At 40.8% G+C, this 25877-nt stretch overlaps 1 protein-coding gene across 2 annotated transcripts in view; it reads left to right on the top strand.

The window, feature by feature from the left end:
- Positions 1-25595, top strand: part of USP37 (ubiquitin specific peptidase 37) — a 34434-nt gene extending 8839 nt beyond the window's left edge. For both annotated transcript variants that reach the window (XM_059852844.1, XM_059852845.1), the window contains exons 8-24: positions 130-214; positions 1124-1285; positions 1801-1932; positions 3679-3802; positions 4050-4255; positions 4995-5112; positions 6329-6408; positions 6933-7097; positions 8556-8621; positions 9544-9694; positions 13461-13713; positions 15677-15843; positions 17658-17718; positions 19858-19973; positions 20853-20922; positions 21436-21574; positions 22148-25595. In XM_059852844.1, coding sequence (XP_059708827.1) covers positions 130-214; positions 1124-1285; positions 1801-1932; positions 3679-3802; positions 4050-4255; positions 4995-5112; positions 6329-6408; positions 6933-7097; positions 8556-8621; positions 9544-9694; positions 13461-13713; positions 15677-15843; positions 17658-17718; positions 19858-19973; positions 20853-20922; positions 21436-21574; positions 22148-22235 — 2183 coding nt within the window. In that variant the 3' untranslated portion in view covers positions 22236-25595. The remainder of the gene's footprint in view (positions 1-129; positions 215-1123; positions 1286-1800; positions 1933-3678; positions 3803-4049; positions 4256-4994; positions 5113-6328; positions 6409-6932; positions 7098-8555; positions 8622-9543; positions 9695-13460; positions 13714-15676; positions 15844-17657; positions 17719-19857; positions 19974-20852; positions 20923-21435; positions 21575-22147) is intronic.
- Positions 25596-25877: the final 282 nt, after the last annotated feature.

The raw sequence follows: 25877 nt of genomic DNA, 5'->3' as shown, positions 1-25877 counted from the left end.
ACCAATTCTAGAAACCAGTATTTGAGGATTTTTAAACCTTCTGACTAAGTGCTTTCAAACAAGTTGCTTATTGTAAAAATAGCTATGTAACCTGAAACAAAATGTCCTGTCTTTCCTTTTCTTTTAAAGGTGTTTTACCACTGCAGTCATCGTCTTTTTATGGTAGTAGATCCTCTTCAAAAGAGTACTCCACTGGCAGTTCCTCCCTGGACAGGTAGGGCTGATTCACTAGAATGAACTGTAAATAGCAGTTGTTTCACAGGAATTAAGCTCTTCAGTTTCCTGTGTGTTGATCACATGGTGCTTAGATGCATAACTTGGTGAGGTTTTTTTTTTTTCCTTCAGGAGCACAGTCCAGTTCGTCAGTGTGTCTTCAACTGCCCTGCTTACACCTACAAACTCTAGTTAATGCTTGCAATAGAAAGACTTTGTAAAATCACTCAAGTCTGTTATAGTTGTTGTGAATAACTCTAGGTGGTTCAAATATTATATAAACTCTGCAAGTTAAGTCTGAACTCGTGCTTCATTTTTCCAAAGTGATAAATGGCATGCAATTCTATATTTTAATAACAGTATTTTAGCAAATACTAAATCCCGCTGAGCTTGGGATTCTTCTTTGTCAGGTGCTGTCAGACTCTTGGTTTCTGCCCTAGATAGATGAGATACAAGATCAAGGGAGAAAAGAAGCATTGTCCATGTTTAAATGTTAGGAATTGAGGTCGATAGTTGGTGATTAGGTTACAAAAACAAGAGACTGAAAATGAAGATTCTGGCCCAGATGTGAATTTTAAGCATATCTTGGGAGTGGTGATCTCATGCTATGTAATCATTCTTCCTCTCATCATAGATTGTGGGGAATTATTAAATGTTTATAGGACCAAAGACTTGGTTATACTGCATGTACCCCAGTGGATATAAGAAAATTTAACCAAGCTAACAATTATAACACTTCTGGAAAGAAGTGTTCTCTGTCACATCTCTTTTTCACTGTGACACATTCCACTTATCTTGTATGGCTTCACCAGTCCTTGTCTTCCATGGTGCTGCGATTCCAGTCTCATGGACTACAGCTCTAGAAGGCAGAACATTGCAAGTCTTCTATCTTATGCTTTTACGTTTCTAGGTCTAGTGTATCCAGCCAGACCTCTTCAGCCAAAAGAAGCCTGGGATTCCTTTCTCAGCCTGCCCCTCTTTCTGTTAAAAAAATGAGATCTAATCAAGATTACACAGGATGGAACAAACCCCGAGTGCCCCTTTCCACCCATCCTCAACAACAGTTGCAAGGGTAAATTTAATTTTCTTTATCTAGCCTGCATACTTTGATCATCAGAACATGCACATTCTTGTTGTAATTATTTAATTTAAAAAATAGTCCTGAAATTAATGAACACTGAGGGAGGGAACCCTTTTCTTAGTTTGGAGGATATGTATTCCTGAATTCACATCCTGGGAGTTTCAGAGACATAATAATTTCAGGTAATTTGTGTTCCTTTAATGATTCGTTTCCTTTATGTGTGCGTGTATATATCTCTTTTTTTCTTTTTTTTTTTTCTTTTTTCTTTTTTTTTTTTTTTTTTTTTAAGTTTGATTGTAGAAACTCATGGGTGCTTTCCTGATAAATGCTAAATGCTGTCTCCCGTGAGTTTTCAGTTTAGGCTGCAGGGCTGGGGAACAGCTCCAGTAAGATTCTCTGAGGGAAGTTGCTGGAGTGAATATCCTGTGTTTACCTCTGGCAGCAGGTTTGCACGTTGACCATTAGACACAAAGTATTCAATTTATTAATTTTTTTTTTTCTTTCAGGTTTTCAAACTTGGGAAACACCTGCTATATGAATGCCATTCTACAGTCCTTATTTTCAATTCAGTCTTTTGCTAATGATTTGCTCAAACAGGGTATCCCATGGAAAAAAATTCCACTCAATGCACTTATCAGGTAAAATTCACATTCTATGAAAGCTGTTTTTCTCCTTCTTTGCTGCGAAACTGGTTTGGTTATACTGAAGCATCCTTGTAGAGGGTCATTTGCCTGTATAGATAATAAAAGAAATCCTAGAGCTGTCTGTATTTTGGAGTTTTACTTTTGAAATAGGAAATCAGCTGTTAAAACTTACAATACTGAGTTACAGGCATTCTTTTACTATATTTCTAGTGGCAGAGTAAAATGCTTAAGAAGAAAATGTAAGAAATGGCAAAATAAGTTAGATGCAGAAAAGTTTTATTTAAAAACTTTGCCAGGTAGAGTTTAAGGTGATTGCTAACTTCACCTGATATATGGGGGCTTATGCCTTTTGTTTGGTAGCTGTGGAAAGTGTTCAAGTTTTGCATACTTAATCTTTCTCTAAATTCAGCCATTTGGGATTTTTTATTATAGTTTATCTTGTGCACCTCATTCCTTTTCTGTCACTAAATAAGATACAGGATTATCAGAACCATTTGTGTTTCTGTTCCATCATTTTTTATATCTTTTGAGGTAATTTTCTATTTTTGGTGTGTCATCTTGAACTCTTTCTACACTACTTGGGATCAGAGGTTGTTCCATGTGCCTCTTGAAATGTCCTTTCTCTAATTTTTATAGAAAGACCTCTGAAGGTTGTGCTCCATATACCTAATGGGCAGTGTGTGATCCTGTACGAGTCAGAGTTGATACTCAAAGCATCTACTTTGTCTTCTCTTGGTTTGGCTATATCATCTAACCTGGTGACTGGTTTTCTGGTTGATCAGTGATTACTTACCAACTGTGCTGTGGTTTCCTAACGTGCTTCACTGAGCAGCTGTAGAGGGCTAGGACCGCGCACACCGTTCAGCAGAGTAGCAGAAACTTGTCAAGCTGCAGGAAACTGATCAGATTCTTGGGGTTAACTGAGTTTTTGTTGTTGGGTTTGGGATGCAAGAGGATTATACAGGTTTTCCCTGTCTTTGGGTGGGGGTTTTTTATGTCATGTAATGTGACATCTTCCTATCATCTTCTTACGTATGTAGCATGACCAAAACTTGTTCTTGGAATATATTTGGTGTGTATGTCCTGTGGAATTGTAAACCAGTTGTAAAAGATAACTAAATCACAGTAGCTCAGAGGCACCAGTAAAGTTAATTTCAAAAGTTCTGTAGCAAAGCTGACAGAAGCAGTTGCTTGAACTGAGGAACTCCTCATGGCTCTTTTTGCTACAGCTTTTTTCTCTCTTAAAATGTTTTTACTGCTGAAAGACGTAAGGCTTGAAAATGAGTGGAAGTTGAAAAGTAGAACATAAGTATAAACTGTTCTGATCATTCAAGTTGAATTTAGTGATTTTGTTTTGCTTATTTTGGTACTGTGTGATATCATATTTCCTATCAGTACAAATGTTTTTAAAAAGCATTATGAGGTTTTTTTCCTCATTGTAAAAGAGGAGAAATACATTTTTAGAGTTTAAAAGGTTTTTCTCTTTACCTTAAAAGATTGTGGACTGGGTTTTTTATTGTTCATTTGAGTGCTGTTTGATGATGGCTTCAAATGAGATCTCAAAGTACTTGAAATGGAAGAGGTTAATTATGTGTGAGATATTTTCATACAGAACCCTTGAACCACTTATCACAGGACAGAAGCTTTTAGGATCTCTTAAAATAAGGTATCATGAATTCTATTATGTTTCTCTAAAGTCCTGGAAAACCAACCAGTGTTTCATTGCCTTGACTTCTGCAGACGTTTTGCCCATCTGCTTGCTAAAAAAGATGTCTGCAGCCCTGAGGTTAAGAAAGAGCTGCTCAAGAAGGTGAAAAGTGCCATTTCAGCTACTGCAGAGAGATTTTCTGGGTACATGCAGAATGTAAGTATCATTGTCTGGAAATAGTTATGTGCAATTTGTCCGGTGCTTGGACTGTATTGAACACCTGTCAAGCTTCAGCTGTGTTTGACAGTGACTTTTGGTTGAATGGCAATGATTGTTAGAGCAGAACTGCCTCAGTATTACTGAATGCAGTGAACTGAACATAATTCCCCAGTTTGTGTGTGTTTGAGAAAAATACTGAATGAAGTTACACAAAGCCATTTCATTGCATTTGCCCTGTTTCTAGGATGCACATGAGTTCTTGAGCCAGTGTCTGGATCAGCTGAAGGAAGACATGGAAAAGTTAAACAAAACTTGGAAGAGTGAACCAGTCCCTAATGAGGATAACTCACCAGGACGTGCTTCTGATGACCTCTCAGCCACCAAAGTTTATACATGTCCCGTTATCAGTAACTTAGAGTTTGAGGTTCAGCATTCTATCATTTGCAAAATGTAAGTGTGCTTGACAGCTTTTTTCACACTTAACTTAAAAGACTAGGAAGTGTTCCCATCTCACATGACTTCATCTGCAGTAACCACAACTAAGAACTATGTTTTATCCAAGGCTAGATATTTAGAAGAATACTCTCTTGTCTAGAAATGCTGTAAACTTCACACCACGCTGTCTGCTGCAGGCCTTCTTTAAACAGTTTCATACCACCTAGTTCTTCATTGCCTTTCCAATGGAAAGCCTTTGTTCTTTGCTCTTTGTGTACCAATTGTATGGGAATAGAGAGAAAAGGGGGTTTGAGCCAAGTAGTATTTCCTCTTAAAAAAATGAAAAGGGGATGCCATGTTTTTAATTTGATCTTTCTAAGGACTTCCCGGGAATGGCATTTTCTTCTGTCTCTCTAGATTGCTGCAGAAAAAGATGTCAACCAATGTGTTTGGGCATTCATTGTGCAGCAGATGTGTTCAGCTATAGCAATCACTTTGATTTCCTCTATACCTGATCACTTGCCTCTCCAAAGTAATCTGTGCATTTTTGTTCTTACCCTTAAACAAATGTTTCATCTTCTAAAGCATCAAAAAGAAATTGCAAGTTCCAACTTTGTCCTGAGCATCAAACAGTTCCATTTTGATGAGTAAAAATAGGATGAACTGGGAAGTGGCTTTACCCTAAACCACAAAAGAGTTTGTTAGTTTTAAGTTTATTTTTCATCAGACTTGCACGAGCATGTTTCTTTTTTAGGTGTGGTGAAACAGTCACTAAACGAGAACAGTTTAATGACCTCTCCATTGACCTTCCTCGAAGGAAGAAATTCCTTCCTTCCCGATCCATCCAGGATTCTCTTGACCTCTTTTTTCGGGTATGTACTTTGAGGGGGGTTTTTATGTGTTGTGGAGTGTCTGCAGGTTATGCACCATCTGGAAATTCTGATTGTACAGCTGATTATTAGTTTCTATGACAGTGGTTTGCAGGCATGTGAAATAACATTGAACTTTTTTGAGGTTTGTCCATTAACAGCATATGGAAATTTATATTGTAAAATGCTGTGCAGAAATTAACTACTGTAAAATAGATAAACTTCCCAATTTTGTGATGAAAGAGTTGAGGTGTAAACAGAGAGGAGAGAAGGGAGGCTGTCACATTGGGATAATCACTCAGGAAGTGCTACCTCTCCTGGGCTAGGATGCTTCAACGGCTCGTGTACAAGCCTTAATTAGCATGGAGGAAAAAGGTCATGCAGATACAATAATTAAAAAAAAATAAATAGCTGTAATATGTGGGTGCTTGCTTTCTAAGTAGAGCTTCAAGGTGAAGCTTCTGAAAGCTGAAAATGAACTGTATGTCTGTGAATTGGTGTTGTATTTTGTCATATCTTCAGACAAACATTTTTTTCTCTCTGTATAGATAGTACTTTCAACAGAGAGAATAGATGACATGCTTTTTCTTCTAAAAGCTGGTGGAGGTCTTACGATTTTAAAAAAATCCTAAAATTTTAATGTAATTTGACTTCACTTAAGGTAAAGCACTGTAGGAATGTTTGATGGGCAGGTTGTGTAATTTCAGGAACGGAAATCATCCTTTTGATGTCTGTCCACAACTCTACTCTCATGTAGCATACCCTTGGTATGTTTAGATGAGGATACCTTTTGAGGAACAAAGCAGAGGTTTTGAACAAGAGGGAGAAAATTTCATGGCACTACATCCACCGAAGATTATTAGGGGGGAAAAAATCCCAACAAACAAGTGCTGTGTATGGGAGAGAAAACTGTTAACCTCACAAGATTGTCCCCTCCCTTTGGAAGCTATTTTTTGTCATAATGGTGGCTAATTCACTGGTCTCCAGTAGACTTGCAAGAAGAATTCCACCTGTGTTAGTGGATATGATGTGAAATTTTAAGGCCTGCTGCCTGTCCTCTTATTAAATGTCCTTTTACTACTTCAACTTGAAGGTGATTATAATTTTAAGTGGTTACTGCTGTTTGAAGAGTTTGTGTAACAGATGTGATGTATTTTTGGTTGAGATCTCTTTGATTTCTCTTTTATTCCACAAGTCATTTCTCTGCTCCCTTAAACAGGCAGAGGAGATTGAGTATTCCTGTGAGAAGTGCAATGGAAAGTCTGCCGTTGTCACACACAAGTTCAACAGGCTTCCCAGGTAAATGCTGACACCTGTTCCTCTCCTTCCTGGAAGCATGTTACAGAAGTGCAAGCAAAAATCCCTTGAAGAGTTGATCTGGGAAAATGAGCATGTACAGCATGTACAGTGGTCAGTGTGTGAAAGAGGTGCACCTGCAGTCAGTCTTCATGCCGTTCTTCAGTTTTACTCTAAAGAAGCCCTTGGAAACCCTCAGCAGTACTTGTTTCTTCCTCCCTATCACTACACAAGAAAGCCTAAGTCTTCTCCTTCCCTTTTTCTTGATGTTTCTGGGATATGAAGGAAGCAGATATAGAAAATACATTCTGGAATTTTAATATTGTACAAGTTGAGTGATGAATGGGGAGGTGTAATTACCTGTGTCTTGCAGATAAGAAATGGTCAGCATTTGCCTACCACCCCAAAGTAATAATCTTGTTTGGTCAGGTGAATGCCTTTGGAAAAAAGGCTTACTTAGATTTTGAATAGGTTTTCTTTGACTTCTGTCTTGAGATGAACATTTGTCCTTCTCTCATCTCTCTCAGGGTCCTGATTCTTCATCTGAAACGATACAGCTTCAATGTAGCATTGTCTCTCAATCATAAAGTGGGGCAGCAGGTGGTTATTCCGAGATACTTAACCCTGCTTTCCCACTGCACAGAAAGCACCAGGCTGCCACTGACACTGGGATGGAGTGTCCATTCTGCCATGTAAGTGTGCAACTTTGGTCCCTGCTCTGTTAAATCATATATGCCACAAGGCAGGCACTTGTTAGATCTCCTCCAGAGGATATCTGAGCAAGGAAGCATTACAATTATGCAGCTTCAGATGTGTGTTGCTGGTTTGTAATGCTGCTGTCATAAGAACATGTTTGGAAAGGAAACATAATAGAAGCAGTAGGAAGAGATAGTTGGGCATTATCTAGGGAATATTTGGTAAGATAACATTCTTCACTGTCCTTGAAAATAACTTTATATTCATTTTAAGAACACTTCTGTTAGTAATTTTTAAAATGTAGGCCTCTCAGTCCAAAGTAATCTAGATTACCTTTCCCTTCTGAGCACTCTAACTCTGCTTAGAAGACAAAGCATCCTACCTTTTTCTGCTAATTTCCACTTGCACCTCCTGTCCTGTCGTTCATTTTTCATTTTCTTTCCTGTGCCACTGTAGTATCTGAGCATTTTACATGCTGAAAATACTCTCTTCTTTTCTCTGAGACTGTTATTTCTGTACAGCTGTCTGAGACACAGAGATTAAATGTGCCAGTTGTCACATAGGAAGCTTGTGGCAGAATAAGGAACAAGAAACCCTTAGGTCTCTTGTAGCCTCTGCTGAGTCACATAGCCAGGGTATCCATAGTGAGCTAGGACACATCTGGTGCATATGTTCAGCAGTGTGGCAGGTGTTTTGCCAAATGTTTAGTGGTGGTTTGAGATGTAAGTGGATGTTTCCCATGAGTTTGGTTAAACAGTAGAAATCTCAAAAACAACAAACAGTTGATGCTAACCAGAGCAGCAATACTTGAAAATAGGTTGTAAATAGCTTTCCAGTGTTTGGAGTTTTTTTCAGTCATGGAAATCATTGTGATTGACCAGGGAGTGGAAGGGAAACTAGGCTAGAGAGAAGCAGCCCTGGTTGAGGGGGAAGATTAGAAAAGATTTCTGCAGTGGCTACCATCTGTTTGATAGATGTGTAGTGATAGTGATGGACTTTGAGGAGCCCATGAAAGGATTAAATGGAGCAGGAAGTTGGTTCAGAGGAATTTAGGTAAGGCAGGAGAAATTAAGATGTGGGATATGCCAGAAAACCGGCTGATCCAGACAAGAGCAGGAGACTGTGGTTTGGGAGCAGGAACTCAAGTGTTGGTGGGAATAAAATATAAAGGAATGAGTTGTCTTGACATGGGAGCCAAGAGCCTTTAATTTGTGAGCTGGTCCCTGAGGGTGCATTGCCAAGAAGTGAATCAAGTTTAAAGGATTATACATGGTTTTGAACAACTGTTGTTTATTTATAGTGTGATGAAGTTATTACTGTAAGTCTAAGCAATTAGCAAGTACATAATGGTATTCTGCTTGTTCTTTTGGTCATGGATTTGCATGCATAGCAGACAAGTAAACATTTTTTAAAGACTGTAACTACTGCAATAAATTGTTTTGCTCTTTTAATAGTTCCCGTCCATTGAAAGCCTCCCAAATGGTGAATTCCTGTACTGTAAGCACTTCCACACCTTGTAGGTGAGTTATAGCTCTGGGATGTCCATGTCCAATGGCCTGGGGTTTTGTGCCATAGGTTCCAAGGCATTTTTAGATTTTCTAATTCTTTTCTGGTTTTTATGTTGTAAATTATTTCAGCTACTGTCTTTTTTCATATCTGAGTTTTATTGTTATTACATGGTAGCTGAAATTAACATCAGTGGTGTAATTTGCCTTGTTTAAGAAGCAAAATGATTTCTACTTCTGCAATCTAGCTCTTTGTTCTGACTCTTTGGAGCCAAAATGGCTGTTTTGGGAACAGGTGGTTGATTCCTTAAGTTTATTTGCAAAGATGACACAGCCAGCTTTTGATACTGTGAAAAATGTGATATCACACTGGATGGTTTTGCATTGAGGAATGCTAAAGACCAGGTTTACTAATAAAACAGAAATTGTGACTTCCCCAGACTCCTTTGTCTTCTGTTCTAAAGAAGCAAGAATTTATCTTAATGGAAGAGCAAACAAGAAAAATGAAAAATTGGTGCATTTTTGTACTTTTTATACCTGGGTGATGTTGTGATAAGCCATATGTCCAACTTAAAAAACTCAAATGATTTATGCCAAATTCTATGTGTTAATGTGGCCTTGTCTCAAATGAGTTCAGTCTGGGATTGTGAGGTAATAAAGTGCAGAATCCTTTGCCTTTATAGCAAGAGCCACACACTTAGTTACTTTTAACTTTTAAAGCTGTTATTGCAGGTTTAAGTAAACATGTCAGTTAACCCAACAGAATAAAGCTTTTCTGAAAACCTTGACTGCCATATTAATAAATTGTCGTTGTCCATTGGTGCAGTTTGTTCCCCAGCTGAACAGTATGAAAGCAATGCTTCAGCAGTTACTTTGAGATGTGTTTGTATGATGCTACAATGCTGTGAAGTTCTATAGCCATGTTTTTAATTTACAGAAAATACACTTTCAAGTCAAAGAGCTCTGCAGCACTCTATGTAGATTCTGACAGCGATGATGAGCCATTGAAACGCTCTGTTGCCCATAGCCAAAGGTTGTGTAACATACAGAGTAGAGACCAGCAACAACTGCAAGATGAGCCAGAAAAGGTAAGGGAAAAACCCACAAACTTTCATGTACTAGGTCCTGTATGTGCTCATGTCTGCTGTGTGCTTTTTTTAGCATAAACTGAGTGACATTGATGTCAGATGAGGTTTTTTCCCTCCTAATTAGCGCTGCAATGCCAGAAGGGAGTGCTTTGCTAATTGACCTCTCTCTGCTGTTGTCTTGGGTTCCCACTGGGAGCAGAAGTAATTGCATTGCAATTGAACTTGAGTTTTCAGGTTATGGATACCAGCTGCTTAGCAGTTTGGTCAGTCCTTTGGGTAACTTCCACTAATCATGTTCCTGGGCTGAAGTATAATGTGCTGTCAATAATAAAAGTATGCAGTAAAGCCCTTGATTAAATTAGATCCAGTACAGGTTGGGCTAAGCAAAATATTCAGTTGAGAGAATTTCATGCACATCCAATCTGTGTCCCCTTTCAAGTGTGGCTTTTAAATGTTTTTAGAATCTGAAACTAACTGTCTCTGTAGGCCGACACAGAAGTGTGAAGAGACCAAGTTCACTGGTGTAATGGCACAGTTAATTTCAAATTGCCTTTGAGCTTTTCCTTGTGACTAGTGTTAATGCTGCCAAGATGCTTTTTTTTTTTGCCTGTCAGGCCAGTGTATTAGCAGGTAGATGAGTTGTGTGGGAAGAAATGATGACCCAGAAGGGAATAGAAGCAGCTTAGAGGATTATTTTGCAGTACCACTTACTTCTGTTGAGAGTGCTGCAGGCCTAGTGCATAAGACAAGTTTCCTGCATCTCTGCTTCTATAAAGCTTTTGCTTCACTAAAGTTTTTGACAAAGCTCTTAGGGTTATTTTAAACAAGCAGAGATTTGTGGCCTTGGTTATGATATTAAGGGACAGGTGTAAATGTGGATGAATAGCAGTAGTAACAAGAGGAAGATACCTACAGTTTCTGATCTGATGGGAAAATCAAACCAAGGGAGGATCCTGACCCAGTATTTAATAAATGACAGATACTGAGTATTAAACTTTTAGAAGATCCAGAGCTGGGAAGAGCTGCCAGTTTGATGAAGCTCAGAACTACAGATAAGAATGATCTTGACAAATCTGAGAAACCACATAAAAATAGTAGAGGTTGTTCAGTAGAACAAGCTAAAGGTGCTAATCTTATCAGGATTGACTATAAATGTGGGATAGGAACAGCTGGGAAAACAGTGGGCCTTCAGAAAGGTCATGAAAGGTGACAATCCCAAGGTCAGGCAGGCTGAAAGTAGAAGTATCTAGACAGAACCATGGCCTACGTACACATTGTGTGAAGTAACCCTCCTTTTTTCCTCAGAATTAAGCTTTAGCTGGAGTTCTATATCCATCTTTGGGCTCTGGACTGAAAAGAGTTATAGATTAACTGGAGAGGGGCCAGAGGAGAGGAACATGAATGGTCAGAGGTCTAGAAAGGAAGATTTTGAGAGAAAGAGCCAGGCAAGTGGTCTTTGGTTTGGTCTTTAGTTTGAAAAAAATGTAAGCAAGGCTTGTATCTTCAAGGAAGGGGAAGAAACTAATAGAAACCGTTTAGCTGTTTCCTGTGCCTGTGGTGGATAGAACAAGAAGTAATAGACTAAATTGCAGACAGTAATTTTTAGATTGAATATTAGGGAACAGTTCCTGATGGTCAGGATATGTAGAGATGGAATGGATTGCTGTGGGAAAGCACAGAAAACCCTTTGCTGAAGGTCTTGTGTCTGCTGTCCTGCATGCCACATCTATGCCTGGCTGCAGCTGGGGGAAAGAAACCAGCTTGTCTTTGAAGTCCCTCTTAGCTGCCTTTCAGAAAAGTATTTCAGACTGTCCTAACTGATTCTTCCTGGAGTTTTGTTTGTGGGGAAGAGTAGGTAGGTTCTACTGCACAAGCCCTGTAAGCGCAGAAATTGTGGGAATAAAGCATACTAATTTGAATAACAAAAATAATTACAGGCTTTACAGCCTGTTGTGGGAAAGAGACACTGGTGGTGATGATTCCACATAATTTATTTTATTCTGTGGCCGTGCATATTGGCCACTTCCCAACCACAGGCCTGACCAACCGTGTGTTACCATTACCCAGGTTCTCTGACCACCTCAGTGTCGTCCTGGGAGACTTGGTTCTGGTTTTTGGAAGTGGCAGTACTGTTGCTGCACCATTTCTCTTGGTATGATTCTCAAAAGAGCTGTGGATGGGGTTGTGTTAAGGGCTTGGTGGTCACTTTGTCTGTCAAGTACCTCCCTTGCCAGGCACTCCTTGCAAAATGTCCCTGCTGTGTGGGAGAACAGCTGGAATAGCATCTGTATATGGTGCTGGATGGTAGGGGCAAACAGCAGTTGTCCAGCTAAACAGGGCACAACTGCAATTCCTGTGATCTCTGGTTCTGCAGATGAAGTAGTATTTGAAGGACTTCTTAAAAATGCTTACTTAAAACAGCTTGTCTTAGAGCCTAAGCTATTTAAAATCTATGCAAATAATGTCTAGTAGAAAAGTTGTATTCAAATAATGCACAGATGCTGCCAAGTCTTTAAAGTCCATCCACTGAATTTGTGGTAGCTGTTGGCAGAGGGCCTGGAACCTGGGTTTGCTGTAGAGTTAAACCTGTTTTGATGTTGGTAGCCTACAGGTGCAGAGAGAGAAATCAGAAAGCTTAAAAAGGTATTCTGCTTTACTTATCCAGTGCATAAATACCTGTGAGGAGAGAGGTTTAAATTTGGCACTTCTAATTCTTGGAGGGCAGCATGTCTGGAACAAGCAGTTTAGTTAGCTAATTAATTTACTAATCTTGTTTGATAAGGCAGTTTTAATACAAAATGCTAGCTGTATTTGAGTTAAAAGCAGCAGTACAAATGTAATTTTGTTCATTTTACCAAAGTTCTGGGATTCATCCTAATGCAGTTTGCAGTAAGATCTGGATAAGTACATTTTAATAGAAACTATCTTACCCCATTTTAACATAATATAGGAAAAGAAATTCTAAGCATATGATAAATAGTGCAGTTGGGTAAACATGCATACATGGAGGTTAACCTCCTGATTAACAGTTAATATCAAAATGATTGAAATTACTATATTATTTGCAAATTACGGTGGTGTAGGAGTTGATGAGCATCAGCTTTAGGAAAATGAACTATAAAAAGGAAAATTGTGATTAAGACTAAGGTGGTTTTTCTTTCCTCCAAATGAAAGTCATTCTGTTCTCCTTGGGAAAGAATAATTCCCCTTTTCCCTGTTTAACTGTTTTCTTACTTGGTTTGCAACTTCTGCACTTCTCCCTCTACTCACATCACGGTTTCATATGACAAATCTGCAGCACAAAACCTAATTTTAATTGCTCTTCATACCAGCTCAATTTTAGTTTCTGTTCATCCATCCCTATATTTGAGTTCAGTTACTCTCATGTTGCTGCTTCATCCTTTGTTAGCAAACTGGCAGTTTCCCTGCTCATATCTCAGCACTGACTTGCCAGGGGCTTGAGAATTCATCAGAACCTAAAGGGGAAACATGTTTTGAAGGAAAGGAAGAGGGGAAGAATTATCTTGCGTATGTTAATCAACAAGGCCTGTAAAAACTGGTTGTAGTGTATACTTAAATATTTCTGTTGAGTAAGTGTAGCTATAAAGGCTGTCTCTCCATTGAGTCTCATGTAACTATGTTGAATGTTGACAGTGCCAAGCTCCCACTCCCTGGGGTTAATAAAAATAAATCTCCACAGAAATGTAAAACTGATGCTATGTACCTGTTTATTCAAATACTTAATCATAACTCCATTCATCTCTAGGGTTCAAAAAGAAGTAAAATGGAGGGTGATAAACCTGAGCTGGGTAATGCTGGTTTTGATGGGATGAGCGAAGATGAGCTCCTAGCAGCTGTCTTAGAGATTAGCAAAAGGGAAGCTTCTCTGTCTCTGAGCCATGATGAAGATAAGCCCACAAGCAGCCCAGACACTGGTTTTGGAGATGATGAAATTCAGGAATTGCCAGAAAACCTGGAATCTATGGAAATGGAGAAACCCAAAACAGTATTAGACTCAGGTAAGTAAAAGCAACCATCTTAACTGGACTCAAGTGGTCTAAAGCAGGTTACTGATAACATCAGGTTGGTAATGCCTGGTGGTAGGAACTGGATGCAAGGGCACTGCTGAAACTGTGACTTGCTCAGAGTTTTAGGAACTTAAACTTTATAATTTCCCTATATATAAAGCATTTAATTCATCAAACTGTGAAAATGTATTTTCTTGTAAGTCTGTCACCTTCATGATTCAAAGTTAATTTCCTTTTTTTTCGCCTCTCTTGATTAACACATGCTTCCACAGGTTCCTGTGCCAGACAATTCAATTTCCTAATATTTGGCCACGTCTAGAACCAACTCTTCTATAAGCAGAAAGTATTTTCATTTCTGTATCTGTTGTAGCCTAGGCAGCACAGTAGCAGTGTTCTCATGGCATAAGACTAGAATGCTTTCATAAATGCAGCTATTTTGTCTCTAGTTACTAATGAATTTAACTATATCTCTATTTTTTTTTCTAAAGCTTTATGTGAGAGTGGACTTGTAAGCTTAAGAGACTCAAGTGAATTGTGGCCTCTGACAGAGAGACATGTTTAAGTACAAGGAGGAAGGAGCCTGTGTGTTCTCAGTGTGGGGAAGTGGAGTCTTCCTTTAGCCAGCTGAAGAAAATAGAAGTGGTTTATCATTTATTGTATGCTACATGCTTTCCATCAGGTTTTTAGTTGCACTAGCATGGAAAAAGAGAAAAAGAGACCAACAATATGCTTGTGTCCTCTTAAGAGCCAGGAGGTTAATTAACAACAGAATATCTCCCCACTATTTCCAAAAGTGACTTGTTTCAATGGACAGCTCTTGACAGCCTTGATGGTGGAAGGCTGTAAGAATAATACAATGTATGTGATCAGTCTTCTTTGTGCCCTCCTTCTTATGCAGTAATGTTGCTTATGGTGTTGTGAAATAGAGTTGTGGTAGAATGTGGCCACATAAATGTATTTCTGTCCAGGTTTTCTTTGGAAAGTACAATGTAATTATTTGAGGCTTTTTTGTGACTCTTAAGCAAAAAGTATGTGTTTAATATAAGTTCTGTATTTCTTCTTATACTGAAAGTTTTCAAAGCTCATGTAATACATTCTGGGTTTTTTTTCATCTTGAAAGGAGTAGACTGATGGATTATGGTTCTGGTGCTGTTGGTCTTGTGTTTCAAGGTTCACAGATACTGAGACTGCCTTATATTATGCTTGTTAATAACTAATCAGCAGATGTTGAAGTCTGCACACAGCAAAACCATGAAGTTTCACATGCTGCTGCCTGATAGATGTTGGAGCAGATTCTTGCAAGCAAGAATCAAAGTGTCCTGCAACTACAGGAGTGTATGCAGTAGTTGAATGATTGTTCATTTCAGATGTTCTATAAAGCACTTCTGCCCTTGTGTTTACTTCACAGGTGAACTAAAAAGTTACCATCTTCATGCACCTTTAAAGCTGTACATAGTGCTCACACAATTGAGGCTCTTAGCTGAAGCAAAAGCTGGCATATTTAAACAGTGCTTGGGATTTGTGCTTTTTTTTCATCTTGCATTTGGTTTGGCTTTTATTGTGGCTTCATCTGTAGTACTCTGAGGTATAATATGCAATGCAAATTTTTATAATCCATGCTTTCTTACAGAGAAATTCAGGTTCATGGCTGGAGAAAACCAGTGGTGTGTGCCTTCTGTAGTAAGAACTTGTTGTTTCTGAGTGAACATAAAAGGCTAAGAAGAGAACAGGTTCAGGGATTAATCAAATGGTTCATTGTGCACCAGTTAAAATGAGTATGATATTGCACTTTGGAGCTTTTTCCATTTGACTCTTGTGTGGGTGTTTTATGGCAGGTGAACTCCCTGTCAATAGATGTCACTATGCTTCAAGGATTGTGGTGATTTAAAAAGGACTTAGATGGTAACAAACAGAAGACCCAGAAAAGTATAAACTGTACTTTGTGATTCCTCAGGTCCTGCCAATTTTACTGAGATAACTAAAGATTTTGATGAGAATAAGGAAAACAAAACTCCAGAAGGCTCCCAAGGGGAGGTTGACTGGCTGCAGCAGTACGATATGGAGAGAGAGAGGGAAGAACAAGAACTCCAGCAGGCACTGGCTCAAAGCCTTCAAGAGCAAGTAAGAAATAGTTTGCTTTCTTAAGTTGTCTTCCCTAACACTGGTTACCTGAAAGCTAAAGGAAAATCTTGCATTCAGGCAGTAACTGCAAAGGAATTATTCTGCTTTTTTTTTACATAACCAGATGGAAAAATGTTTGGGTTTCTTCTAGCTCCAGTGTCAGCAGAGTGATGACGCTGGGTACATCTGGGTACATCTGGGCACATTTTGAATGTGCTTTGAAACCTGTGCATCACATCACAGACCTACAGATTTCTCAGAGCTCCCCATGCACTTTTGTGCACTGGTTTGTCAAATTATATTAAAAACTATGATAATCTCAACTAAACTCTTCCTCTCTGACATCAAGATCCCAGCCCACCTTTAGCTTCTCTGACAGTTTCTTGCAGTGTGTCATGTCAAGACTTAATGACAGAGGCAGGTTTCAAAGCCCTGGCTGAGATTGGCATGTCAGGTCAGGCTAAAGATGTGTCTATCCTAGGTGTGTTTCTGGTGCTAGAGAGTAGGGGATGCTTAGTGAAGAATGTAGGAACTGAGCATTTATATGATCCTTCCCTGTTAGTAAAGTGGAAAAAGGATCCCAAATAATTTAGTTGAAAACAAGTCCTTTAAATTAGGCTTGGAAAGAATGGGGTTCTTGAGTTGTGTGCTAACTATCTGTATTCCACTTGAATTGCAAGACCTGTAATTAATTTCTACAAGTTTAACTAAGCAGCAGAGAATAAAGTAAACACTTAGCCAGGTCTTCCTTTAAATAGGTGCCCTTGTCTGCTCTCTTTTAATACCAGAGCTGTCATGGTTTTCCTTATGAGAGCTGATGTTTCCATGGATTTTTTTCTCTCCTATTACTCATTATGAGGTGCTGGTATGTTCCATGCCAGATGTAGCTTTGATTCATCAATGCTGAGTAGTTTAACAAAGATTCCCAAATCCTTTAGAAATAGTGAGATAAAAGGCCTCATGCTAATAATGTAAAACTGCCCTTTGAGTGTGTTTCTGCTACAGTTCAGAAGCAAAAATCTGCTATTCTAATGATTTGGGCATGGAAATGCAGTAACTGTGGTTATCTTGATTTTAAATACATTGTTGGGGTGCTGCAGTCGGTGTGTGCTGAAAGCACTCAAACCCTAAATTAAGAAGCCAGCTCATTAAATATTATTGACTGGTTTGCTGTAGCTCTGGGCTTTCAAGAGCAGTGGGAGGAATAGGGGCATGATATTATCCAAACATTTGACATGTTTGTTAACTTGAGGTTTCTTTGCTGCTTGGTCATGGTAATATTTTTAATACCTAGTTGTTTAGTGATGTCTTTTTGCATCCTGCCTTTGTGAATTGCACCTGTTAGATACAACCACTGGCTTCACTTTCAAATGGCTTAAAAATAGCAAAATCTGTGAGGATTTAATGACTGTGTCCTCAGCTGGCTTTGGTCAGAAGCAGACTAAATTTTGCTGAAGTGTGAGGAGCTTTGTGTGTAAGTGACAGCTTTTCTGAGCACAGGGTTACAAATTCATTCAGATGCTTTTCAAATTAATGATCCAGGGAAAGCATTTGGTGTTACTGGAGACTCGCTCTGCTGCATACCAAACTTCAGGAGCTTTGACAAGCTTAATGAAGGTTTGTCCCAGGTTCTGTTGCAGGGGAACATTGGACTCTCGGTGGTTGCAAACATTCCTTCACACAGAACTTTTAATTTACAATGTCAGGTTTGTTGTAGAAACCAGAGCAGCACAGTTTCAATGGAAAAAGAGCACTACAAGAATTTTAAACAGTGAAATGTCTCAATGAGCTAAGTTTTGTTCTCTCCCCATTAGGAGGCACGAGAACTGAAAGAGGATGATGACCTCAAACGAGCCACGGAATTAAGTCTACAAGGTGAAACTTACTTAAGTTCTTCCAGTATGTTGCTTTTGAGAGAAAATTGATATGTGTGTATGAGTGCAGCTCCTGCCTGTCAGTAAGACAGCTGGGATTCATGTTCTTTTGGTGTGTGCTTTGTTGTGTTTGGCACTCAAGGTCAGTTTTTCTTGTTCTTGGTTGTGAAAGCAAATGCCAGGAAAAACTTAAGCTGAAAAATTACTTACTTCAGTCTCTTGAGTTTTTAGTTAGATATAGAGATATAGAGAGATATGTGTAATATATCATAAACAACACATATAATATACATTAATGCATAATATTAATTTAGAGAAAGCACAGTGGATCTTGAAACTTTGCATTCCCAGCAAAGCCAGCATGCTAATGGCCCTAGTCAGAACATAAGGATTATTTTGTTACTTGCATTGCTATTTTAGGGCTGATTAATAAATGCCCTAGCCTTGCCTGGAAAAATGAATCAGTGCTGTTTCTATCAGATATGGGATGGGAGGGGGACAGACCTCACTGCAAGGTGGAGCTGTTGGGGGTGAAGAAAGAAACCCAAAATGTGCTATCTGTCTCCTCCAAGTCCAGACAATGCTGTAGGCCTCCTCAGGCACTGTTTAACATTTGTGTGAGGCTGGCATGCAAGTGATTTCATACAATCTGGCAGAGCAAAGCATAACTGAGAGAAAATTCCTGCTCCAAAGAGGGAGAGGGAGGGATAATAAAGTATTGTGTTAAGATACTGGTAGTTGCTCAGGGCCTTTCAAAGGCCCTCAGTTGTTGCTGGATGAACCTGTGTCAGATCCTGAAGAGGAATTGAATGCTGCTTAGGCATCCCTCACCCTGAGCTCTGACAGACTAAGTGACCAGTCCTTCTTGAGTTTTCCTTGATTGATACCCAGGAAGAATTCAAGGCTAGAGATTTTTTCATCCCCTTCATTTGCAGTTGCTTGGCTTAAACATGAGCATTTCCTTGCTACTGTCTCGTTTGTAAGGCATCAGGAAGCAGCTGTTCAAGGAGAGGTACAATATCTTGAATGCAGAGCTGGTCACATTTGTCTCATGAGGGATCCCAGTGATGCCATAAGCAGAGAACCAGTAGTCATCCTGGCACCGTTGTTGAAGTGGCCTTGAGCAATTCCTGTGGCAGGTGCTTCGTGCACAGACCTACCAAGGTGGCTGTGCTTCTAGGCTGTAGTCTACCCTACAGCCCAAGTGAGCGTGGAAAGCAGCAGCAAAGGATTCCCAGTTAAGTAAGGGAGTCATCTGTAAACTTCCCAAGCAGATTATACTAATCCAGTGACTGATGATTTAACAGGACAAACAGTGTGAGAGACTCTTTGGCAAAACAACTCCATCACAGCTGGTGTGATAGTCTCTTGAAAACAGACGAGAGAAAATTCCTGAGCAGTGTCCTGTTAATCTCAACTTCTCATCCACCTGGGACTCCACAGCTTTAATTTAACTGGTGAAAGCATAGCTACTTCTCCTAATGAGGACTGTACAAAATCTTAAATTAGTTGGGTAGCTGCAGAACCCCGGGAAGTTTGGAACAGCATGTACAGGGAGCAGTGGTGCCTTCCGGCTCTTTACAGAAAGCTGCGTGCATTTTGCTCAGCCAAGCAAACTGGAAGTTCCTGTGGTGAGCAGCCTTCTTACCATTGAAAACAATGAAAAGATGCCTGCTGCCAGCAGTAGCATTTTGATGCCAGTTTTAATTCAAAAATGCACTTTGTTCATGCAACTTACAGTTAAAAGTGTAATTCATAGCTTCTCGTTGCAGGAACTCGCAGCTCACTGGCTGTCCTCCTTTAGCTGTCTGTCCTGTCTGCAGCCCACTGGTGCTCCAGAGCCAGTTGGGTGTTAACTGCTCTTTTGTCGCCCAGCTGCCATTGCCATAGTGTCCTTTTGGAAAAGTCTGAGGGAGATGGTGCTAAAATTAATTCCGAGATACTTAACCGTTGCTCTGACAAGTTGGAAAAGGGCAAGAGCTTTTTTTTGGAAATGTCAGTTATCCCCTTGTTTTCCTTAAAAATGAAGCTTGAAATTTTATTACGCCTGTTTATGTGGGTAGATATACCTCAACCTGCTGTAAATTCCTGCATGGTCTCCAGCTTCTCATGCACTTATCACTGTTTCCTTGCTATCTAGAGTTCAACAGCTCTCTCCTGGACAGCGTTGGCTCTGATGAAGACTCTGGCAATGAGGATGTTCTGGACATGGAGTATTCAGAAGCTGAAGCAGAAGAGCTGAAAAGAAATGCTGAGGTGTGATCCATGATTTCAAACTCCGGCTGAGAAATATAGCTATTCTTTATAGTCTTGAAGATAGTTTTACAGAGCAGGTGTAGAGACTAGAAAGGTGTTTTATATTCTAAAGTGAAAACATAGAAAATTTCTGTACGTAAGTCTTATGGTGGTATTTTAATTACAAAAAAAAAAAACCAACCTAAACCAAAGCAAACAAAACCAACCAAACAAAAAACAAACAAAAAAAAAAAAAAAAATCAGCTGCAGAGATCTTCTGAGTTTCTCTAAGATACTCTCTTTGACAGTATTGTCAGTGAATTCTAGAGGTAACATTTCCTGGTCAAGAGAGTATTAAAAAATAAATTGTCAAAAGGCATTGAATAGAAAGAGCATGTTTCCTGTATGTAAAGAGGGTGTTGTCCACTGACATTACAGGTGCAGGACAAGAATTTGGGCTACATATCCGGTATTAGCTGTTGAATCTGTGTACCATTATCAATGGTATGCCTTTGATATTTCAGAAGTAAGCATGGTGTTCCTTTTTGGCTTTTCTGTTTATTTGCTGGATTAATTCTGACATCAGTGGAAGTTGCTCAGGAAATGGTTGTTTAGAAAACTTTGCAGTGTAGAGCTCATGTCAGCATCTGTTCTGAGGTCAGAGAGCCTCTTTGGCATGCTCATTGGCTTGCTGATGGATTAAATACACATTTCCCACTTCTGGAAGGACTCCTTGTTTGGTGTGAAGCAGGGTGTCTGTTTCTGTAATCCTTCACTGGTTTGCAGCTTTGAATACAGTAGCTAAAGTTGATATCTCAGGTATAATTCATTTTGTCCATAAGCTATGTGGGGGAAAAAAGAATGCCTGAAAGCTTTAACTGTGCTTTTTTTTTTCCCCAGACAGGAGAGCTTCCTCATTCCTATCGTCTCATCAGCATTGTCAGCCATATTGGAAGCACATCGTCTTCAGGTAAAACATGCCACATTTTATTCTTCATCTCTTTCCTAGCTTGAAAAATCTGTAATACAGAATTACCATAGCATAATTATTTACAGGAAAGAATTCAGGCAGCAAAGCAAATCTTCTGTCATGACTTGCTGGTGGGGGAGCAGGTTGAGGATATCATGGTGCCTGATTATGGCACGTAGGAAACGTACAGCTTATGGGCTCTGTAGAATTGCTTGTGATTGTTACCAGCTGATTGAGGGACCAGGATCTTAAGGGTCTTTTAGGATTTAAATCTGACATAGGTGGCTGGACCAGGGTACCTGGCTAACCAGTTCACTGGCTGAAGTGCAGCATGGAAAGATGTGCAGAGAGGTTGTGGCTGCCCCATTCCCAGAAGTGTTCAAAGCCAGGCTGGATAAAGCCCTGGGCAGCCTGGTATAGTGGAAGGTGTCCCTGCCCATGGCAGGCAGTTTGGAACAGGATGACCTTTGAGGTCCCTTCCAACCCAAACTATTCTGTGATTCTGTTGTTAAGGTCATTATATCAGTGATGTCTATGATATCAAGAAGCAGTCCTGGTTCACCTACAATGACCTGGAAGTCTCTAGAACTCTAGAGACCACCGTTCAGTGTGACAGAGACCGAAGCGGATACATCTTCTTCTACATGCACAAGTAGGTGTCTTGGGGAATTTTGCTCCTAGAAATTACCTGCTGCTTGTGAGGAAGGGGGCTTCTCTTCCTCTGGCCCTCTGCTGGGACGAAACATGTCTCCAGAATGACAAAATTTAAGTGCTCGGAGTTCAGAGGTGTGGGATTGTATGTCAATAATGCATAGTGTTTTAACAAATACATTAAATTGTATTCTAAGAACGGGATTCAGCATCTCAGTGCATGCAGGAATCATAATGGAGCTTGGGTTTTTTCCCTTAGTGCTGTGATATTTGTAAATGCTCTTACCCCTGCTCCTAACAGTTGTGTTGTTGCAGCCATGGTCATCTCAGGACATAGCCAAAATGAGGTTTGTAGGTAGAAATGTTTTCAGGCACACAGAATTGAAGAAGTTTGTATCCCCCTCTTCTATTGTTGCTGCTGCTTGAAGATGCCAGATTAGACATCTCTCTTTGCCAGGATTTGTAATGCTTGAGTTTGTGGAGTAAATCCAGATGCTGATTCCCTCAGGGCTATCTTACATAGTGATTTGTTGTTGTACAAAATTTTCACTGTTGGTCTTTCCTTCTGTTTTAGAGATATCTTCGATGAGTTACTAGAAACAGAAAAAAATGCACAGCCACTTAGCATGGAAGTAGGAAGATCGGTTCGCCAGCCTCTGTGAAGAGTAAAACACCTTGTTCCTCCTGAGGAGCAAGGAAGATTCTGAACTTGTGCCAGCCACGCAGGAGTAACAAACAGCTCAGGGCCAAAACATGAGACAAAAGGTAGAAATATGGGACACTCGGTTTGTTGAACCATCTGTGCAAGTCCTGGGCCTGAACTTTGTGTTTAAACCTTGACATCCAGAGCGACCCTCCTGTGATGAAATTTTCAATGTTTCTCAAATGATTTTGTCAGCATGGAGCCTTAAAGAGTTGTAACAAGCCACAAGACTACAGCTGCTCATAAACTGGTTTAAAAAATAGTGCAAAAAGAGACTCGACTTTAAAAGCCCATTCACCTGTGAGACGTGAGTGGCGAAGATTTACATATCACTTGGCGCTTTTGTTTCTTTTCTCCAAGAGCAATTTAAGCAATAGACTGTAACCTGGCGTGTGTTGTGTTAGTAATATTCACTGGAAAGCCGGATCGCTGAGCAGGCTCTTGCCAGTCATCTGGCTCACAGGCATTTTGGAATCACTCAAGCTGATGCGTTGTGACATTCATGGGTTTGTAAGCGCGCTGCGATTTCCTTGCGGTTCCAGGAAACAAACTGTCGGTGCTGTGGAATGTATTGATACCTGGTGGCAGCTCTGTTGTTTTTTTACACCATTCACTGTCATCCTCATTTAGACGTGAGATTATATATGTGATTTCTTTTGTTTTACAAGTTCTGTTATTTGATTGCATTTTCTCCATGAGGTTGTTGCATCGGTGCCGTTTGGAGATGCAAGGTCTCTCGTTGGGTGTGCTGTGTTTCACACTGGAGTTGTGTTGCTTAGGGCTGCTCCAATGTGACTCTGGGAGAGCTGAGTATCTGGAGCAGACGGAGCAGTGGCAGGAGGTGAGCTGCAGTTTTGGGAGGGAAAGAACGTTCTGGCATTACCCTTCCTGTGCAGCACCTGGCACTTGAACTGCCCCGTGGCTGAACTGTGGTCTTGCTGTGGTCCTGTGTTACCCCAGGGTAAGAGACTTTGTTCTGCAGCCATGTCTCAGTTCTCCTCTTTGAGGAGTGCAAAAGTGCTCAAACTGTGAAATTAACCAGGTGGAAAGCTTTCAGAAGGCCCTTGCTCAGCATTAACAGAACATGGTTAGGAAGTGATGCTATCTGCTGGGTTTAGAAGCATGATGCTCCTTTTATAGCTTATTTCAGCAGTGGGGGGAGAAGCCTATTAAGTTCTTTTTTTTTTCAGCACCTTTGCACTAATTAAGGAGGGGCAGATGTTTCCTTTCACTGGTATTTACTCATTTCAGAGAAGTTGTTGCTGTAAGCAGAGTATTTGCTCTTGTTTTGGCCTCTAGTTCTGATTTTTGCAGCCTGAGTTTTAGAGATGAAAGACTTCTTTGAGGAAAAAAAGGAAGAAAATCACCTTTTTTGCTGTTGAGATAGTTTGTAAGTTTTTTAAACTATCATTAGGAGTTTCTCAGGAATAAATTGGCTGCAGCAAAGCAGACAAAACCATCGATTTAGGAGACAGCAGGCACCTTTCACGGGCACTACCACACTGGAGTTTATCCCAGCAGGGTGTGTCACTGTCCTCAGGGGCCTCTTCCCGCTTGTGCGCAGTAGCAAGTGACAGCAGCAAGTGTCCTCCCCTCCCCGAGCACTGGGGGGACCCTGGTGCGGTGAAGGCTGACCTCCCTCCCAGTCCCCAGGTGGGGTGAGCCCAGGGGCCCTGGTCACGGTGGCATCTTCCTGGCCTCTGAGCCAGCAGCAAAGGCTTGGCTGCAGACATGCCAGAGTGTTTATCTGGTGAGATGCAGCCCGAGGGGTGTGTGTGTTAATTTATTACAAAGCATTATACTTTTCTATTGTCAGTACTAATTTTGGTCGAATTCTGGGCTACGGGAAGAGGTGGTGACATGGGAGTTGTCCTTTGAACTGATCGCCCTGCGAATGTGATGGACTGCTCTGTCCAGAGGGCAAACCTGTTTTCCCCAAGCACATCCTATGCTTGTGCTGTAAATAACTGGTATTCCTGTAGTATCAGAAGTCAGCTCTGCTTTTTTGGGTGGCAAGGTTGTTTTTACAAGGCGCTGCACTCCAGTTAATTTATAATAAAAGCAAACATAGCCTGATTTTTCAGTGCGGTAAGTTTTGTTTAAAACCACTTTTGTTTGGATCAAGGTGAAAAAGCTGGTGCTTGAAAACAGTGTTCCTTGTGTTATGAGAAGTTCTTGCTTGTTATTCTAGTCATTAAGAATTTGCAGACATATACTATAATTTAAGCTTTTTTGTTTGGCATACGGCAGCTCAGTTACACCTTCACCCAGGCAGGAGTGTCCACAGATCCCCTTCCTTGCAGAAGCCAGCTTTTTCCCTGCCCAGGAGCAGGGGGGAGGATGACAGGTGTGTAATTCTCAAGAGATGTGCTGCCCAGCAGTTGTGTCATTCCCACTGCTTGCGCTGTTGCAGCAGCAAGTTCAGTAAGGTTGGCTCTTCCATGTGGGATACCTGTCCTTGGGTAGAGGTACGTGAAGCTTAGTTGTGAGCCCTGAACATATACTAGCTCTTCCTCAGTTAAACATTTACCCACTTCTGAATCAGCCTAGTTTAGTACAAGTGTGATTCAGCACAGAAATTCAAGGAACTCCATCCCTCTGTTCCTTTCGTCGCTTCGTTGTCTGACTGCGATAATTTGCTCTTGATTTACACCCCTAATCTGAGAGGGGCAGAGCTTTGGTGTCACTGAACTGGAGCTTGTGTGCGGGTCCCTGGGGAGCCCTGGCCAGCAGGGCTGCACAAAGAGCCTTTGCAGAGCAAGGACTCTTTTCCCAGCTGGAGCAGCAGAGTGGGACTGATGGGAGGAGAGCGCAGAGCTCTGCAGCACCTGTGGCCTCGGCCTCACCTTCCCCCTGCTCGGTGCAGCACAGATAAGATCGCCCGTGCGTCTTCCTGCCCATCCTGCATCCGAGGAAGGGAAGTGCTGATTGCCAGCTCAGCACTTCCTGCTTCAGTTCACCCTGGCACGAGGCAGATGGGGAAGATCGTGGGGCTGGGAATAACTCATCTGCTTTGTTTTAATGGAGCTAATTATCCCTGTAATTGCCCGCCAAAGAGAGAAAAAGGGGTGCAGGACCCCTGGCAGCTGTTGTCCATGTGGTTTGCTGCCAGACTCCAGCCTTGCCTCCCACTGGCTTCTGCCTGCACCCTGACTTTCTGGTTCTTTACACTGTTGATGTGGAGCAGTGCTTTTCTCTGTGTTTTAGCAGACCTGTTCCTCTCTATTCTTTTCGGTTTTTGCTCTTGGGTTCCCCCTGCCCGTTTTTAAATGATGTGTAGATAGATTTTTGTGAAATTAAAACCTCTTTATTAACCCTCTATTGATTTGGAATCTTATTTCTACTGGCTCTTGCTGGGCACTGCACCTCCGCCTCCCCTTTTGCATTGGGACTTTGCTTGGTTGCCTGGGAGCATCCTGTGTGTGTTCAGTGCCTCTCAGCACATGTCCATCCTGGCCCCCCTGAGGGAGATCTGTCCCCAGTGGGGGACACCTCAGTGCCTCTCAGCATCCCTGTAGAGCCCAAGTAGAAGGGAGTCGCCCTCCTCCCCTCCTGGGTCCAAGGACAAGTGATCCCTGGTGTCTATCCCCACAGGTACAGT

The sequence above is a fragment of the Haemorhous mexicanus genome, chromosome 8 (assembly GCF_027477595.1).
Source record: "Haemorhous mexicanus isolate bHaeMex1 chromosome 8, bHaeMex1.pri, whole genome shotgun sequence".
Classification (NCBI taxonomy): Eukaryota; Metazoa; Chordata; class Aves; order Passeriformes; family Fringillidae; genus Haemorhous; species Haemorhous mexicanus.
The sequence above is the reverse complement of the archived record's forward strand: the minus strand, read 5'-3'. Positions and strand labels throughout refer to the sequence as shown.